The 18,494-nt window shown below is 50.6% G+C and overlaps 6 protein-coding genes across 6 annotated transcripts; 3 read left to right on the forward strand and 3 right to left on the reverse strand.

The window, feature by feature from the left end:
- Nucleotides 1-2,519: 2,519 nt before the first annotated feature.
- Nucleotides 2,520-4,710, reverse strand: NECHADRAFT_70883 (uncharacterized protein). The gene is made up of 7 exons (XM_003047086.1): nucleotides 4,388-4,710; nucleotides 4,196-4,336; nucleotides 3,877-4,147; nucleotides 3,509-3,816; nucleotides 3,312-3,461; nucleotides 2,879-3,263; nucleotides 2,520-2,827 (listed from the first exon to the last, which is right to left on the reverse strand). Exons 1-7 carry the CDS (start codon nucleotides 4,643-4,645, stop codon nucleotides 2,703-2,705), a joined length of 1,638 nt encoding a protein of 545 aa, XP_003047132.1. The 5' UTR covers nucleotides 4,646-4,710; the 3' UTR covers nucleotides 2,520-2,702.
- A 384-nt stretch (nucleotides 4,711-5,094) lies between these two features.
- Nucleotides 5,095-7,731, reverse strand: NECHADRAFT_83485 (uncharacterized protein; the record flags this gene model as incomplete). Its single annotated transcript, XM_003047087.1, has 11 exons — nucleotides 5,095-5,098; nucleotides 5,147-5,287; nucleotides 5,333-5,476; nucleotides 5,637-5,767; nucleotides 5,844-6,451; nucleotides 6,490-6,556; nucleotides 6,617-6,678; nucleotides 6,737-6,880; nucleotides 6,936-7,359; nucleotides 7,472-7,530; nucleotides 7,704-7,731. 11 exons carry the CDS (start codon nucleotides 7,729-7,731, stop codon nucleotides 5,095-5,097), a joined length of 1,812 nt encoding a protein of 603 aa, XP_003047133.1.
- A 683-nt stretch (nucleotides 7,732-8,414) lies between these two features.
- Nucleotides 8,415-9,381, forward strand: NECHADRAFT_83486 (uncharacterized protein; the record flags this gene model as incomplete). Its single annotated transcript, XM_003046924.1, has 2 exons — nucleotides 8,415-8,450; nucleotides 8,506-9,381. 2 exons carry the CDS (start codon nucleotides 8,415-8,417, stop codon nucleotides 9,379-9,381), a joined length of 912 nt encoding a protein of 303 aa, XP_003046970.1.
- Nucleotides 9,382-10,862: 1,481 nt separating this feature from the next.
- Nucleotides 10,863-12,247, forward strand: NECHADRAFT_83487 (uncharacterized protein; the record flags this gene model as incomplete). Its single annotated transcript, XM_003046925.1, has 5 exons — nucleotides 10,863-10,987; nucleotides 11,054-11,187; nucleotides 11,242-11,280; nucleotides 11,348-11,862; nucleotides 11,930-12,247. 5 exons carry the CDS (start codon nucleotides 10,863-10,865, stop codon nucleotides 12,245-12,247), a joined length of 1,131 nt encoding a protein of 376 aa, XP_003046971.1.
- A 261-nt stretch (nucleotides 12,248-12,508) lies between these two features.
- Nucleotides 12,509-13,645, reverse strand: NECHADRAFT_46233 (uncharacterized protein; the record flags this gene model as incomplete). The annotated part of the gene is made up of 3 exons (XM_003047088.1): nucleotides 12,509-13,153; nucleotides 13,211-13,492; nucleotides 13,562-13,645. The coding sequence occupies 3 exons, from the start codon at nucleotides 13,643-13,645 to the stop codon at nucleotides 12,509-12,511; spliced, it is 1,011 nt and encodes a 336-aa protein (XP_003047134.1).
- A 2,235-nt stretch (nucleotides 13,646-15,880) lies between these two features.
- NECHADRAFT_83489 (uncharacterized protein) lies at nucleotides 15,881-18,231 on the forward strand (the record flags this gene model as incomplete). Its single annotated transcript, XM_003046926.1, has 7 exons — nucleotides 15,881-15,993; nucleotides 16,069-16,158; nucleotides 16,245-16,400; nucleotides 16,454-16,556; nucleotides 16,616-16,741; nucleotides 16,804-17,346; nucleotides 17,458-18,231. 7 exons carry the CDS (start codon nucleotides 15,881-15,883, stop codon nucleotides 18,229-18,231), a joined length of 1,905 nt encoding a protein of 634 aa, XP_003046972.1.
- Between the last annotated feature and the right edge of the window lie 263 nt (nucleotides 18,232-18,494).

Consider the following 18,494-nt stretch of genomic DNA (forward strand, 5'->3'; position numbering starts at 1 on the left):
GTAACGGTCAAACGATTTAAATCTTGTTTAGAGTATCATGATTGGCAATAGGCTCCAGCGGGAAGACGGCTCTTGCGGTTGGGCTGCCGACAAAGCCATCACAGCCCTATGAGAATTGGCATCTGCAGGACAGGGGTCATCCAAAGCATGGAGAGACTCCACCTGTCTGGACGTCTCGTAGTGTAAATCGGAACACGTAGGGCAGCCTCGCCGCAATAATACACGACATATTGATTCGAAGCCTTGATCAATCACTTTGGCATATTTACCATTGAGGAGATTCATACTCCTGAGAATGCCCATCCCGAGTTTGAGCCAGTAGGTTCTTTAGCCACCCGGGGCTGAGCTGATGTTGAGCCGGGGCTCCGGGATACCCTAGACTGTGCAGGCCGAAAAGTTGCGCTCCTGTCACTCCATCTTGGTCTTTCTTGGCACTTTGCGACCTGAGCAAAACGCCTTAAATTTCTTTTTATTTCGTTTGGAAACATGAAATTTCACCCCATTAGACGCAATAAAGGTTTGGGAGCCGGCCGGAATTCCTCTCGGCCGAGTTCGCATTTTCTTGCCTAATCCGGCAAATTCGGAGCCGAGTCGACCGGAAGATTGAACAGGGAGGTATGCATGTGTACTTGCAAAGAGATACCGAAAAAATGCGTGCATTCACGCCATTAGAGGGCTAAGTTTCTTCTGTGAAGCTAAGTCTACCCAGTAGATCCCCTGACACTGCAACCATGACGAAGGGCTGGATGCATCTCGTTAAAGACTCGAAAAGAATCGCTTGCAGAATCTGGACGACATGGGTGGCTAAGGAGGTCAACCATGCGCTTCTTTCGTGCCTGGTGAGGATTTTTGAAGCTTCTAGAGGTAGTAGGATCTCGTCTTGGTTCCAGGGCCTGTAACGCCGCGTGAGCAACTCCGGGAAGATGCGGTATAATTGTGGAAGGCTTGTGTATTGGAAAGCTTCATCCATGTGCTGGAAATGCGTCGGTGGGGTGTTGGGGTCGCCAGGGTCCACAATGTACGAAGCATCTGCCGCAACGAAAGCAAGGAGCTGTTGCTCGAGATGGCCAGCCTCCTCCAAGGTGTCTCGAAAGAAGTCAATATGATGCTCATTAGTGAAGAGGACGTTTGGCAAGCTTGTCCGCACATTGAAAACCAAGCGCCCTACATCGGCCATAAGTTGGACTATCTCGTGAGAGATTCCATTCCAAGCGTGAGGAAAGGTGCGATTAGTCAGTCGAGAAGGACTGGCACATGTCTGCTGGGTCGAGCTTTTTCCATCGGCTGTCTTTGTGGTAAAGGCAAGAAGCATCTTCCAAAAATCCAATGCCTCCTCCAAGAATGACCAACTGAATTCACTATCCGGCAAGGACCATGATGAGATAATTACACCGGCCTCTTGGAACTTGTCAGTTGCCAGGTCGTGTGGGTCAAACCAGCTTGAGCTGTAGCCGAATAAGAAGGTAGCCGGAGCGTGCTCCTCCTTGCATGAAAGAGATATTGAGTTTTATTTCAGATGTTCCAAAGCACAGGAGCGTTCTCTGAATGCTGTAGAGGTGAGATGAGGAAAGCTCTCTGATAGGCAGATGGCTGCCATGCTCTGCATAATATGATAAAGCGCCCCGGAAGATTGCCACATCCTGCCGATTATGATTCGTAGTGAGTTGAAGCTGTTGTCCCAAGTGCAGTAGAGCTTGATCACTTCTTTAAAGAAGTAGTCTGTGAGTGCTGAAGGTAGATGTAGCAACTTAGGTAGACGAGGTGGCGAGAGCTAACCAGATGTATGGGTAGTTTTACCCAGCGGTTTGGGAACTCTGCACCGCGGAGCTGAGTGGCTAGTTGACCAAGTCTCCAATATCAAGGTCGAAACATGGATCGAGGAGGTCTTGATTGCTGATGTTGGTGTCCTCTGGCAAGAGATCAAATACGCCATCATCAATATTAGAGGGCAAGAGATCACTTATTGATGCGATATCGAGGCCAAGTGAAGGTGATGTGGGTTGTTGAAGAGAGACAATATCTTCTACCGAGGTCCACTGCTGGAGGGGTGGAAAAGGGTGATCTTGCTTGGTACCTATTTATCATCATGGTCGAAGAAGTCTGAACTGGTGATGGGAGGCTTCATTTGAAATGGTAGTAAGAACAGGATCTGTGCTCTGACTGGGCCTGGAGGTTTCTGTACCGTCCGGGATGGATCCTGATGGAATTTCTACCCTCTGAGAGCGCGGGCGTGGTTGACGATGTTGGAATTGATGCTTCTCTGACCAACGAACGTTGAGCGCATATCCAGGACATGGCAAGTCTTTTTCTTGACAGCGTGAGAAGTCTGGTTTCTTTTCATCACATTTGATCTGGTAAACATCGAGTCAGATGACGATCCCTACCTGTGTCCGGGGCTTCTTACCTTTTTTGCCTTGCATCGGAGACAACCATGTCTGGACTTGCGGGGAGGCGCTTGCATGGCAGCTGCGGATGCGATACACTATGTGTAAATAACTGGAGGCATAGATTTTAATAATGATTGATCAAGTTTGGTTCATTTGATGGAGGATGTGAGTGCTAGAAATGAAGATGTCCCCGCTCACCTCCATCGCCGAAACCACCACTGCTAACTTCCTTGTCACGTGCCCACTCTGGGTTCCCTCCTTCCAACAGAATCCACCCAAGTACATGATGGAAACATCTTTGATGAGAGTCCATTCCTACGAAGTTTCATTCCCCAGCAATTTACCAATCTCCTCAGCTATCGCCATGATGCGCTCCTCCGTCAGTCTTCGTCCAATAATTTGCACGGCAACAGGTGCGCCATGATAGGCCTCCGGGTCGTCTGTTCAGGTCAAAATTAGCCGTGCCCTCGACCTTCCAGAGGGAAACTCACACTCTGCCTGAACCGTGCTGTCAATTTCCGTTAGAGGACTGAAAGACTCATTCTTGACGTCGACCGCTTTGTCGGCAAAAGTAACTGGCACAACAACGCTCGTGAAATCGAGGAGGTTAATCACACTCGCGTACCCGTAGTACTTGAACCGGTCGTGTCGGATGGTTGCGGTGGGCGTGATGGGCGCTATGATGGCGTCCAGCTGCTTGCCAAGCTTCTCTTCCAGGGCTCGAATAGCGGCGAGGTATTCGCGCTGGTAATCCCACTTCTTGAGGTTTGCGCTCCAGAGCTCGTTCATGTCCAGCTTGGGCAGAGACGGGTTGATCAAATCGGCAAAGTTGGGGATGTCGGGCTCGCCAGAAGCCTTGAGTGTCTCAAACACATCCTAGAGGCCCAGTTAGACAAGTGTGGTTGTAGACTGAGGGGACCCTACTGTTCCACCATCCGAGGCGTAGATCTTGTTGACGAGATCAACAGCATATGAGTGCTTGTATGGTTCCCAGGGAACAACCGTGTGGCCTTCTTCCTTCAGTTTGTCGACAACTGTCTGCACGCCGCGAAGGATGGGAGGGTGAGGGAGGACCTAACTGATTAGCTGAATGTGTCGTCCATCGAGAAAGCTGAACCTACCACTCCATCACAGTTGTAGAAGCCTAAAGTCAAGCTCTTGGACGAAATCTTGGTCTTGATGGAGTCTTCTTCGGCCTGTCGCCATGGCATTGGGATGACCTTGGAGTCAAACTCCCAGGGTTGCTCCGCCAGTACCGAAGTAACAAAGAGTCGCATGTCCTCTACTGAGTGTGTAAGAGGGCCGCATACAGAATGCACGGTTTCTTGTCCTTCCATGCTGTTGGCCATTTTAGCATACGGCAGACGCCCGTGACTGGGTCTCAGGCCGTAGAGAAAATTGAAGGCAGATGGGACTCGGATGGAGCCACCTTATTTATATTGTCAGTAAGAGTATTGTAACAATGTCAAAGCAAAAGGGTTTTGTATACCGATATCAGTGCCAACGCCGATGAGACTGCCACGGAACCCAACCAAAGCGCCCTCTCCTCCAGAGCTGCCTCCACAAGACCAGTTCTTGTTTCGGGGGTTCAAGGTTCGACCGATGATGTTGTTAATGGTCTCGCATACCATAAGACTCTGGGGAACACTGGTCTTGATGTAAAACACGGCTCCGGCTTTACGGAGAAGGCTTGTCAGAACCGAATCTTCCTCGTCATACTTGCCCACCCAAGCTGTGTAGCCCATGGTGGTTTCAAGGCCCTACTATTATTGACCATGTGGTGAGGCAATTTGAGACGGAAGAAATACCTTGATTCTGAGCTGATCCTTTAGTGAGATGGGCAATCCGTGGAGAGGCCCTACGGTCTTCTTGTTTTTGGCAAAGTACTCATCCAGCTCGCTGGCTCTCTTGAGGGCCATCTCCGGAAAGAACTCGTGCGCGCAGTTGACCTAAAGGCTTTCAGAACCACGTTTGAATGCCCGGTATGATCTTGGACGAACCAATTGTTGAGCAAGAGCGGCTCTCTTGCAAAACGCAGTCGTGACGGCGACAGAGGTCAGCTCTCCAGTAGCCATCTTGCTGACTAGCTCAGCAGCGGAAGACTCGGTGATGACGAGTTCCTCCAAGGTCATGATGCCGCTGTCTTTAGGAAAATTCAGCATCGAGCCATCGTACGCGGGTACCTTGACGCGCCATTCCGTTGGAATGGACTCGTCAATCCGACGCTTCTTGTCCTTGGCTATCGTTTCCCAAGTCATGGTGTCTAGCGTGCAGGAGTGGGCTCTAGAGTAAAATTGATGACACAGTCGATCCTTCGAAGAACAAGATTACAGGAGCAAGATTTAATGGGAGTCGAGAGTCACAGAGCTGGCTTTAAATCTTGAGGGTTCTTGGCAGATCGCAGATTGACTGATAAACATCCTGATAACCCCGCACTTGTTGTCATTGCCCATCACTCTCGATATCAGGACGGACCGGGCCGGGAGGGTGCAACATTTCCCTGGAAGGGCGCCGTACATGTCATTAGTCGCTGGCTTCTGCGGCGAACCCAACCCCGCTCTTGGTGTCCCGCCCGCAAGAAATTGCCTAACAGAGACAAGATGCCCAGGTCGGTCAGTATGGGAACTGAGGAATCGCGGCTGAGCAATTGGAACAATACATAGATGGTGGTATAATTGGAAGAACTACAAGTACGTGGTTGTATAACTTATCTAGTAATAATATATACATATGCAATTGCTAGAAAGTAACGGACATACCCTTGAATAGTAGTCTCACCAGCATTGGCCTTGGCCAAACCTGAAGTCTGCGGGCGAATAGCCAGGATAGCGGTATCCGATAGCTTCAGCAAATCCTGCAAGGGGGGCTGGGACGTCATGTGCACCGATGATGCTATGTATCTGTTAGTTTGATATGCCATAGATCTCATGGTAGGCGACTCTTACGTGGTGTTGAATGCTACCCGATCACTTGCGAGTCTGTGGACCAGCTCGAAGGCGCCTGCATGATCACCAGTTGCAAGGGTTGCGAGATTTCCATGGTCGGCGTCGAAGACGAGGGTAGTGCTGTTGCTACTTGGGCATGCTGGTCTAATGAATGCGTAGCTATGGTCGGAGGAATGAATCGATCCTTCCATATGGACAATGGTGAGCTCAACTTTTGCACTCCTTAAAACAAAGGGCGCATTGGTTCTTTACGATTCAACATTAGTTTCGCCGCTCATCTCTCGACGCTCAAGGGTAGTCTTACGTGTAGGTAACGAAATGACTCGCTGAAACGTTAGAGTAGTGCTCTTGTGCTTGCGCAAGAGCTATGACTTGTGCTCCGGCAGCTACGTAGTCTGCAGTGCCCATCGAATGATCATGATGGTGGTGGGAAGGCTGTATGAGGCCAGTCAGTGTCCAAGCCTATTGGGATGCTACCTCTAACTTCAAGACTCATTGGAACAAAACATACCCAGACATGTGTCACTGCCTTTCCCAGTGTCTTGAGCGCCCACTGCATAATGAGGTGACTCTGATGCGGAGGGGCATCAAGCACAATAACCTCATCATCCAGCTCCAAAACCATCTGCCTGTAAAGCGGTGCATCCTCAACTACCACAATCCACACGCCTGGAAAATCTGGGTACGGGTTGCTGGCTGAAACGTTGGACAAAGTGCCGCCGTAGGGCCCATTCCACAGGTAACTCTGGTAGAACCCACCAATCTCGGCAAAGTCGTAGGAACTGTCACGGATTGGAATATTGGCTTCTGCAGGGCTCCCTGGAACATTGAACAAGGTCGGTTCCAAGTTTGTGTTGACAAGCACTTCGTCAGCGACGTAGTCTGTGAGCAGTAGGTCGCCATTGTAGTATATCTTGAAGCGGTGTGGGAGCATAATGCCGTCGACTAAGGTGTAGTCTTGAAGTAGTAGGTCGTGTGTTGATCGGCCAAAGATCTTGTGGTTCTCGTAAGAGCGGATGATGTAAGGAAGGTATGTTTTGGGATTGAGGATGACGGCGAGGTCGAGAGTTGCGTCGTACACTGTCAAGGTCAAAAGCGTTAGCGGAGATTGCTCTTTTGCTAGATAGCGATAAGAGAGAGGAATGGAGTAGCATTACCGGCTGGGAGTTTCTGACCGCTCACAATCTCCTCTTCTCGCACTGAGTAGTTATTGTTTGAGAAGATCTGGCAGAGGTTAGGGTTCTTTCACTATTTCTGTAAAGGTAGAGTAAAGTGATTGCGTACAGTAAAGAGCAGAATGGGTGACCACCTATACGCTTCATTGATGAGAAATGAAGCTAGGAGCCCTAAATGGAGGTTGGTTAGTAGTCTCGGACAAGAGACGACAGCTGGAGCATCACCAACCATCGGCGTAACCTGAAGGGGGTGCTGTAGGAGCAAAGAGCACACTACTCCCATCAACAGTCGCAGCGAATCCCTTTTCGCCTCCTTGAACGACAAGAGAATACTCAATAGGATCCAGACGAGGCCTAGCAAAATAGTAAAAAGCTTGCCATGGGGTCAGCATGATCACGGTCATTCACGTATATGGGTAGCCACGTACCACTCAGCTCGTGAGATCTGTCAATTCGCTGCTTGAGGTTATCCCCTTCAAAGGAAAAGGAGATGTTCTGGCTACCAGCATTCGCGACGAAAGTATCAACGCCAGTCAGAGAGTATGTTTCAGGTAGCGATCTTGTCCGGTAAGTTCTAGTGATAGTGAGCTCCTTTTCGCATGTCCTCGTCTGATCCGCAATGCTCACCGTCCCCCAATGTAAGTGACCGTCTGAATCGAAGAGAGATTTTTTAGCCCACCCAGGGCAGTAATACCTCTGGCGATTGTATCGTTGGTGAGGGGAGCCGGGCGACTCTGGGGGGTTCCGAGAACACCGTGGGCCAACACGGCCAGTGCTAGCGGTATCACTTCGAATAACATCGTGTCGTGAAGGTGTGAAGCTGTAAAGGAGCTGTGAGAAATGCTGCTTTCTCTACTGACTTTTCGTCTGCAGTCTTATGATAATAACAAAAACGTGGGCATGTCGCCCGTCTTATAATGCCCTACTTGGAGTCGTGCTGGATTCTCCCCGTAGCCCTGCTCACCTGGTTGTTTGGCAGCCGGTAGTCCCGGCTCTCAACCAGGGAGACCTCATCTTCTGAACCTGGTTTAGTAATAAGCGGCACTGGTTATGGATTTAGGTCATTGCCCACCGAGAATAGCTAGGCAATGTACCTAAAAGTCGTGCATGCCGAGGATCCCGCCAGTCAATCACTTACATTGTCTACAATGAATGGTTGAATGCTTCGGTTCTTGGTTCTTGCCTAGAGCAATTACCTATCCGCATCTTCCTGCTGTTGAGCATGTTGTGTGCCACTAATATCGGTATCCCACCTTTAGGCCAAGGAATGATGAACGATCGACCGTAAACGCCGAAAAGCTTAATTATGCCGCGCGCGTGATTACCTATTTACTTGGTAGAAATGACGCATGAATAATGTAGGGTCTGTTGACTTTTGCATGATCACCAGGCGTTTTGGGGCCTTTTGTCAGCAACATACGGAGTAGTGTCGAAAACATGGACGTCTAGAACTGCTAGGTCTCCGCGCGTGGCGGCGTGCTAAGCTTAACGCCGAAGATGCCGGAGTTATTGACACTACTGAAATTAGATATCAGTTTCTGACTAACAGTTCCGATGGAACTGTGAGTGGTAATGTCCATTGAGAAAGCTGACGGTGCTGGAAGCTCGCCGGACCTCAATGTCTGTAGGCGCGTGATGCCCTTTGACATTGGAGCGAGGCAAATTGGGCTGCTGACGAGAACGATCTTGCTGACTAGTAATACCACCGCACATTCATAGTCTAGCTGTTTCTGGATTTGAGTCACAGAGGCCAGAAGCTTAAATTCAAGGTTCTTCCAGCCGTGAACAGTCTGTCCAGTCCCTCCCACACACACCCGCTCTCCATCACCTTTTTCTGCCCGCCTCACCTCATCCAAGCTATCCCTCCTTCCCCAGCTTTTACTCACAGACAACAACCAAATCTCATAATGCCCTCTACGATTAAGAACGTTGCCATTGCAGGAGTTAGTCGATCCTCAACTCGAGCTAACTTCTCCGTCGCTAACTTGACTATCATAGGCCGCCAGCACTACCGGCGGGCCAATCCTTGACGCTCTCATCGCCTCGAACCTTTTCCAAGTGACTATCCTGACTCGCAAAGGCTCAAAGCGCATCTTTCCAGCGGAGGTTGCTGTCAAGCACGTCGATTACTCGTCCGTGACCGAACTCACGGAAGCCCTCAGAGGCCAAGATGCACTTATCAACACCACCAACATAGTCGAGCCCATTCCCCAGATCAATCTCGTCGATGCAGCTGCCGCGGCTGGCGTCTACCGCTACCTCCCCTCCGAATTTGGGCTTAACAACAACAAGCCAGAGATTGGCGAGCTGCCCGTTTTCAAGGCTGCTACGGAAGGATTGAAGCACCTGCGAGAAAAGTGCGCCGCTTCCGGAGGTGTCATGACGTACACGGATATACACAACGGCGGCCTTCTTGACTGGGGTTTCGAAACGGGGTTCACGGGCATCCTGCTGGACGAGCGAGTTATGACATTGTACGACGACGGCTTCAACGAGATTGCCTATACAACGCGCGAATGGCTAGGCAAGGCCGTTGTGCGTGTTCTCATGCATCCAGAAGAGACGGCCAACCGACCGATATATATAGCCAACGCATATGCGAACCAGAAAAAATTCCTTGCCTTGGCACAGGAAGTGGTGGGCGAGGACGACTGGACAGTCAAGCATCGCGACACGGAGGAGATGTTTGCGCAGTCCATGGAGAAGGTCGAAGCAGGCGACATGGAGATGGAAAGCCTGTTGGACTTTATCCACGTTGCGGATAATAATCCCAAGTACGAGACAAGATGGGAGAAGGATGATAATGAGTTACTCGGTATCCCTAGATTCTCTGATGAGGATATCAAGGCTGTAATAAGGAGGCTTGTAGAGTGAGTTGGCTTTGGATGTCGGATTGATAGATGCCCTCTAATGCTGGGCTTGTACTTAGGTTAGGATCTAGCACATTCATTAAATATGTGTTACAATGCATCTTCACTGTTAAGATTCCTGCTTTGAGATACTAACAATAAGGCGCTTGTGATCGTTTGGTGGTTTATACAGCTCTCGCCCTATCAACAGATCATCTTACCTCCTGATTCGCGTAGTCTGATTCTTCGCTGTGAAGACCTCCGTGTGTTCATCCGACTAGATGCAGGAGTCCCGGCACGAGTTGTGCGGACCGGGTTCACATCTCCGAGAAACTCGGGATCAACTCACAAGATGCCACAGGCATTCAAAGTCAAGATAGGGTGGGCCGTAATGACTGCCAAAGAAAACACGCGGCGTGTTTGGCCGATTTACAGGAGGACAAAGAGAACATGTGCGTGCAATAGGCACACAGATGAAGCGTCAACACGATTCAGAGCTGCTATACCATGCTCCCGCGCCACGACAAGAGGGCATCAGGCTAGAAGGCATTTCCACTCCAAATGAATCGAGCGTGCCCTCGTGGATTATGGGGGTGACTGCTATAGCAGGAGATGAGGTAGAAGGACCCGAGCACTCAAGACCGGCAGCCCAAGGAAGCCTTACTTGCGGGTCCCATGCTCCTTGTTTGTGGTAAATGGAGAGAGACAGCGACAAGAAGCACTCAAGTTGTAATCTAATGGAGCTGGTCAGTCCTAACTGCGCGACGTGCTTAGTTAGATCCTTCACTGGCGGTGCCTGGACGATCGCCGAGGCACGGCACGTTGGCATATATGGCTGCACCTTGTGGTCCCCAGGCAGACTCCCATGAGTCGATAACGAGAGGGATTGCTCCACCAGTAGTGCAGGCGAAATGATCGCATCGTATACCGCCAGCTGGAAGGTCACAGAGGCTGTTGTCCTTACTAACCCTGACCACCGAAGATGACTTACGGGGTCTCGGCCCCCCCTGCTTTCAGACCCTTCTAAGTTCTCTTCAGAAAGGCATCTAGGCTTTGAAAACCAAACAGTTCTATCCACAGGCTGGGAGGGTTTGAAACCCCCTGAGTCGTCTTAATTATCAGTGCATGAACCACCTAATATCCGGGTGGTCTAGGCACCAGCTTTTGACCCCCAACTCCGCCTCACTGCGCCTCAATCAAACATCATGCCAATGAGACAGAGGGGTAACGCTGTTTCCACCTACGGTTTCACCAGACTGGATCTGATCGTGCTAATGCTGGGAATACGAGAGTCAAACCCAAGCAATGGAACAGCCCCATCGCAGTATGAATTCGAATTTGCATGGACGTCAAGATATCACGAGGTAGCTGGTATAAGAGCTTCAGGTTTCCCTCTACAAGACTCCTGCATATTCCTTTTTTGGCGCCAAATCCAACCCTTTGCTTCGGGAACTTTCCCAGATCACCTAATTGTGTAGCTCTTTTCCTTTCGCAAGTCCTTTGATCATGCTTCTTCCCATCCAAAACCTCGCTCTGCTGGCCGCTTATGCAGTGGCCGTACTGGCCTGCCCGTCCCCCGCTAACGAACAACCGGCCGCAAAATGCTCCCAGCTGCGCGTTAGAAAAGAATGGTAAGCATCCCAAGACTCTGCAGAAAACTCGAAAGCATACTTACGCCCTTCTTGGCGCACGCTGAGCTCCTCTGAGCAAGCGGCCTACATCGACGCTGTACAATGTCTGAAGAATGCCCCTTCCAAGGGTACAAGCGTCTTCGATACCCTCCAGAGTCGCTATGATGACTTTGTGGCCTTGCATATCAACGCCACTCGAGGTATGTCTTTAAAATGTTTGCGTTGCTTGATGTTTGGCTGACGAGCCACGGCAGGAGGTCAGGATGCACCGTCACTTATCGACCAACCTCCAAGTGAGTATCGCCCCTACGCCTGCCAGAGCCTCTCTATGCCCTCAAAGCTAACCTATGGGTCTTCTAGACAACGGAACTCAGCCTCAAATTACAATCTACGGTGTCCACGGCGTTGGGGTCTTCCTTCCATGGCACCGTTATGCCATCTGGACCTTCGAGTCTGTCTTGCGTACGGAGTGCAATTACACCGGTACACAGCCATACTGGGACTGGACCCTCGACAACCCTGCGTCCAATGGATCACTGTTCAAATCCCCTGTCTTGAAATCTTTCGGCGGCGATGGATCGGCAACGAACAACTGTGTCGAAGACGGTCCCTTCACCGGCGACACCTTTTTGAACATTGGGCCGTTGGAATCTCTGGCCAAAAACCCGCGTTGCTTGACCAGAGCGATCACTGAGGATCTTTTCAACACAAGCTCTGGCTGGGAGGATATTTATCCACCGACGATGAGTAGAAGGAGCTTCGTCCAGCTTCAGGCCTTCATCGACAGTCTCGACTTTATTACAGAGGAGGATAAGGTAGAGACGGGAGCATTTGTCAGCCCCCATACGCTGGGCCACTCGGTCATTGGTGGAGATGTAGGTCCCAACCCGTTGCCTGGAAACCTCGATTGGAAGGGAAAAAGTCACTGACACATAAGGACAGTTAATGGACCTGTACTCATCTCCAAACGACCCCATCTTCTGGGTGCACCATGCCCAACTCGACTACTTGTGGTCACTATGGCAAAAGGCGGACAAGTCGCGTCTCGCTGATGTGGGCGGCGCCAGGACGCTCGATGGATTCGGTCCCAGTGGTGACAAAGTTGAGCTCACTACCCTCGATACCCCTCTCTGGATGGGCTTCATGAATGACGACGTACCGGTCAAGGCAGTCATGGACACTATTAATCGTGATGGCGAGGGCGTTCTCTGCTATGAGTACGAGGACTCTCCTTCTCTGGCTGGAAAACAGGGATTCTAATCCGGATTAAAACCTGGGACTTTTACTAGTCTCATACTTGCTATTCTCGTCAGGTTACTTGTTGTACCTATTTGTGCACTGCATTTGCTTTCTCTATATCTTAAGACTTTACTTTCGATGATATTGGCAAAACTTCCATGAAACGTCTACTTAAGGACATGCAATGAGCCTTAAATCATTTAATCACTGGTCTACTTAAAGCTACCATAAGGCGCGATAAAAAGCTCAGCCACTGCCAGTAGTCGCTTGGCATGACAGAACCTATGCCTTTCTCTTCTTATATACACCCTTTGCCTTGCCGACCAAAACCTCTTGAAAGTACTTTTCCAACGTGTTTCCCTTGAAGTCTGGGTACAGCTCCTTGGCATCAACATATCCTAGGTATCGGGCATATTCGGGATTATTGTCGCCACGGATTCCACAAGAGCGGAGGTATTGCAGTATCCAGAGCTTGTTGAGGGCCGTGGGATCGTCGGATCCTTCGATCTGTGCCAGGCCAGTCTCGATGTCGTCAGCAGATAACTGGGACGAATGAATTTGGTTAGCCATGTCCTGACCCAGGGGAGAATGGTGACGTACGTAAGTTCTGTCAATCTTCTCTCCACTCAACTTCTCCAGCAACTCATAGATCTGGTTTGTGGTTGCGACCTCGTCGTAAGCAAAGACCATCTTGTTTAACGTTCTTGGGTCGCTGATAATACGAGCCACATATGGGCCGATGTCCCTGATATCAGTAAACGCTGAAGGGACGTTGCCGTCCCCGGCAGCCGTATTTTCGGGCACGACGATAGCGTAGTCCGTCTTGCCAGATGAAAGACGCGGAACTGCCAATTGAAACCACCAGCCCACGTCAATAATGGTGTAGGGAAGGTACAGCTTCTTGACGTGATTAAAGATGTCCTCTTTCTGTATCAGGATGTCAGTACTCCATTCTAGAAGATTGGGCAAAGACGGGGGACACACATCATCTCGAAGCTTCATCACCCCTGGGGGAGCGATAGTCGCGAAGGCACAGGGGACGAAGCGTTTGACTCCGGCGACTTTAGCAGCATTGGCGAGAGGGATCTGGGCTCCGAATGCGGCCGGCTCGAGTGCCGAGATGACCACATCCTGTCCAGACAGCGACTTCACCAAGGCATCCTCTGGGCCATCAAGCTTGCATGCCACCAACTTGACTCCACGCTTCTCAAGTTCGAGGTTCTCAGGCTTGGTAAGAGATGCCGGTCGTGTTAGAGCGGTGATGTCCTAGGTCATGTTTAGTGCTCTCTAGCGACTGAGGAACTATTCACAGTGATTGGTTTGGTGAATCCTTACAAACTTGGGTGTGGATGACTCCAAGAGGGCTTTAACGATAGAGCCTCCTGTCTCGCCCGATGCGCCAACGATAGCTACCTTCATGGTGAATCAATGTCTTGAAGTTGAAATCGATGTCGAGCTCACTCAATCCGTAGTAGGTCGTCACCCCATATATTTCCCTCATGACCAGACAAACCTGAAAACAAGAAAGCAACGGAATCAATAGACCAGCTGACCAACCATCCGCGACTTTGTCTCAACATGTTCCCCCCTCCCTCTCTTTCTTTTTGCCTCTGGTGCTGAATTACAGTTGGGGATGGTTTGATTTCGGACCCCGGCAGTTCCGCAACCAATCAGTAGAAAGCCCCATCTCATAACGTTGGTTTAACCTTATTCTGCCTTCGGAAACTCGACCAATCAACTGTCTTACCGCTCACTTCGGGCCTTGTCGCGCGCAACTCCGTTTCTTTCTACGGCGCCTGTCGGAGCTAAGCGATCAACTTAAGTCCGGGGTTTCTGAACACCTTGAGCTATACGCGTATTGTAGTGCGAGACCTGACCACCTACAATAAAGACTGCTGGATTCAAGCATGGCATCTACGTCCGAGCTATCCGGGGAATAAATCCCTGGCAGTTGTCGACTACGGATGCGCTCAAGGTGCCAACGCAATTGAGCCGATGATAACGACTGTCTCGTCCCTACAAGACGGTGCGGTGTGACTTTGAACGCACACCATGGAACCACAGGTCTACTCTCGCAAAGGCTATCAATGACTGCACAGCCACGCCCTCTAAATCAGGCCGAAACGTTCCAGTCTTTCCCACATTGATCCTAGCTTGATTCTGTCCTGCAAAGAGACCCGGTGTTGAGTGTAGTGTGTCATGGGACAGCGAATTGATCGTCATGCATGACTCGAGTGAGTCGATGTGCGGAGTAATTAGCTGCCCACCCCACTGGCCACACTCCTAAACCGGCCAGGGTACTCGACGACGCCGCCGTGCTCCGCCTTCCAAACAAACCCCATGATCCCCGTGTTGTACCGAGGGCCCTGGCCTAGGTGGCGGGACATGGATCAAAGCCTTGGTACTATGGACCCGAGCATTCCCATGTGAAAGTAACCAGGGATATCCAAGGATCCACTGTCCGTGAGGAGTGAACTAGAGGACATGGAAGGAGAAGATTGGTCCCAAAGTTCGGTATTCGGTCATCCCATTCTGTGAGAATCACTACCCAAAACAGTAAATGGTCCTCCATATGCATCTCCCTTTTCCCCTCCTCCTCCTTTTACCAGGGAAGCTATCTTCTTTAGTGCGACAACTAAGAACGCTTCGGAGCGGAGCAGCGATTCTTTGCCCCTTATGCCAGGAAGTCACAGACAAAGGCGAGGCGTCACCCTGTTGACTTGTTCTGTCCCCTCTCGGAACAACTTTGACTGGACCAGGTTAACATTTTAGGTTGGCATCTAAATGGCCATGTTATGAATCACTCGCTGCGTAGAGCTCCTTGGGAACCACCTTCGAGCTCTATGCGATAGTCGTTATAGTTCATGATGTGCTGGACCTTTTTCACCACTTCCTGGGTGTAGAATTGGGCCAGCACATCGCCTGCTTCCTCGTTGCCATCATTCTACTCTCTCTCTAGACAGTGCTCCTTGGTCTCCAACTGCGAACAGTGGACTCTCAAGTCTTGGGATGGACCATGCTGGATGCATTTGGGAGTATTGGTGCCATTAGGACCAGGGCCGATGCCATTACCATTAAAGTCCGACTTTGAGTACCAAATAGAAGAGCCAGGGACGTCACTCATGTCAAGAGACCAGCCCTAATAACTAAAGGCTTGTAGTTTGTCAACATCGCGACAGTAGACGGATCGGCCGGAGGACCTACGTGGCCACCCCTTCACATCCACACTCTTGTAAAGCTTGCTCGTGATTGTGGACAAAGTAGCGGTACCCCGGGAGTAATGAGGCGACAAAATGAACTGTATCCCACCAGCTTCCGATGTGAATGCATAACCTCTGAATCTCCCACATACCAACAGATTATCCTGATTGATCAGCGACGGACGAGACGTCATCTAAGTCTGTATTGTTTGCCTAGTAAGGAAGTTCATCTAGGGAACAGCAGATTTAATTGTTTTCCTAATCCGTCGCTGATAAATCAACAATTCTATTGATCTGGGGAGGCCTCGAGCTCTCTAAAGAGTTGAAAACGTTAACGGACCGCCACCAGTGAGTTTGACCCTTAGTTTAGCTACCAGTTTACACACACATCTAGAACACATACAACAACGATAAAGAACGGCATCCACTGTACATTATGAGAATTTCATCCTCAATGGCCGCGTTGGCCACCTTTTGCCAATTGGCAGCTGCAATTCCATCTCGCGGGAATTCATCCGACTACGAGTACATTGTAGTCGGGTCAGGGGCCGGCGGTGGGACTGTTGCGTAAGTAAACTTCACACAACGTGGACCTCACAATGTTGGCTAGTAACTCAATTAACTAACTAGCGAGGGATGCAGAGCGACTCTTGCCCGAAAGGGGCATTCTGTGTTTCTCATCGAAGCAGGAGGCGACCACGGAGACGACTTGATTCAAGAGATTCCGAGCCGGTGAGTTTGGCATCTTCAACACTTTCTCTTCTTCTCCCCCAGACTGGACTTGCGTAGCTGACTGAAATTGAATACGCATTAAACAGAGCAAGCACCGCTATTGAGAATAGCGAGATGGCATGGCACTTTTACATCAACAATTATCGAAACCAGACACAGGGCCGGAGAGACTCCAAGTACACCTATCGTCTCTCTGACGGGACATTGTACTATGGACTCGACCCACCGGCCGGTGCAGAACCGTATGTTGAACAGCGCTAAGCACGAGTCGTAACTGCTGTAAATTGCTAACGAGGCACTGCGCTCTCAGTCTTGGTACACTCTACCCTCGGGGAGCGACGGTGGGTGGGAGTACACAGATAAATGCACTGAACTGGGCCGCGGCTTCGGACAAAGATGTAAGTCAAGTCAATTTACTCGGCACCTCGTACCGTAGATACAAGAGCTGACGTGTTAGTGGGACCTGATTGCCGAGTACACCGGCGACGATTCCTGGAGTGCAGAGGCAATGAAACCCTATTTCAAAGCCTTGGAGAACCGCACTTACCGTGAGGAAGGACTTGGCTTTGATGGGTTCATCTCGGTATGATTGAAGTCACTAGAGCTCCCTGCTTTTCCTCTGAGAGTCTAACTGAATAACTAAAGACCAACCGAAATAATGTGTCGTACATCACGGGTCGACCTGATCTGGCCGCATTCATGTCAAACGCCATACGGCATACCGAAGGGGTCAACGTCTCCGGTATCGACCACTTGACAGAGCTTTTGCAGAGAGATGTGAACGACCCGTTGTACAGCTACACGCCTGGTGCGTATCAACTAAGTGTAGCTGAGACGGAGGACAGACGACGATCTGGAGCCCGGAACTACATCGTGGACACGATTGAAGCCGGATATCCCCTGACTCTCAGCACCCATTCGCTCGCCTCCAAGATCCTATTTAACCGCTCTGGCAGCGCACCAAGGGCTGTTGGGGTTGAGTATTTGGTCGGAGAAGCTCTGTATGGCGCCGATCCTCGATACAATGTCTCCCAAACAGGCCAGGTAAAAACTGTGAGGGCCTCGAGAGAGGTGATTGTTTCCGGAGGTGTGTTCAACACACCGCAGCTCCTCAAGCTGAGTGGTGTCGGGCCACGCGAGGAGTTGGAAAGCTTCGGGATTGATGTCATTGTCGACTCTCCTTCTGTGGTACGTTCAATATTCAGCTGCTTCACGGTCACCTGTTTTTCCAGGGCCTTGTGATCCAACCCTCATCGATGAACGTTGGAGCACCGAAATTCGTACTAACAGGCCCAATAGGGAAAATATCTCCAGGATCATACCGAGGCGATCGTCGTCGTTAACGCCACCGAACCCTGGTCGAATAACCCTAACACGAACTGCACCGGTCAATTCGACTCTACAGACCCCTGCTTCGTCGAATGGAAGAACTCAGGGACCGGCCCATACGGCGAAGGTGCCGCCCCCCTGTCGATCAGACACCGTTCCAGTCAGAGCGAGGACGAAGAAATCGACCTTTGGATATATGGATTCACTGGTGCAATTGTTCGCGGCTGGTACCCTGGTTTCTCCAGAGCCTTGCCTGCCCCGTCCGCCTTGTCCTTTGCCATCATCAAGACTCAGACACCTGGTGATGAGTCCTCGGGCACTGTCACCCTACGATCGGCGAACCCACGCGATACGCCTGATATCGTGGTTGATTGGCTCCAGGGTGGACATGGGGAGCGCGACCTGGAAATATTGACAGAGGGTGCTGAACTCTTGTACAGCATAATGGAGGATTCCCCAACTCCCCCCTCCCCTTTCTCCCGAGTCCAGCCAGGCGAAGGAGTTGATGTCGCCCAGAATTTGAAGGATGAGGCCTTTGGCCATCACGGTGGCTGTACCTGTCGAATGGGTCCAGGCAATTCCCTTGACCATTGTGTCGACTCCGAGCTTCGCGTCAATGGTGTACAAGGCTTACGTATTGTGGATATGTCGGTTTTCCCGCGAGTCCCCGGTGCTTTCCCACAGCAATCTACTTACGTGATGGCTTTGAAGGTGGCGGACACGATCTCACAGAGCGGCGTTTAAACACGCCAGGGGCTCTGAAAATCATGGCACACGCTCCCATTTTGCGAAAGAGTTTTCTAGTACCTAGACAAGTTTAAAGAACAAAGGATGAGACCTTTTATCGCAACTTACACTGGCCGTTTCTCCGTAACAATAGCTGATCCTGCCCCCATATGTGATTAACTTCCTTCAAGCTGAAGATAACGGAGTTGATGCGAAATGACTACCCTTATCCCTCGCAAGTCGTGGCGCACCCTTGGGAGCTATGTTGGTCATGTCAAGGG

This window comes from Fusarium vanettenii (assembly GCF_000151355.1).
Source record: "Fusarium vanettenii 77-13-4 chromosome 8 genomic scaffold NECHAsca_17_chr8_1_0, whole genome shotgun sequence".
NCBI classification, from domain to species: Eukaryota; Fungi; Ascomycota; class Sordariomycetes; order Hypocreales; family Nectriaceae; genus Fusarium; species Fusarium vanettenii.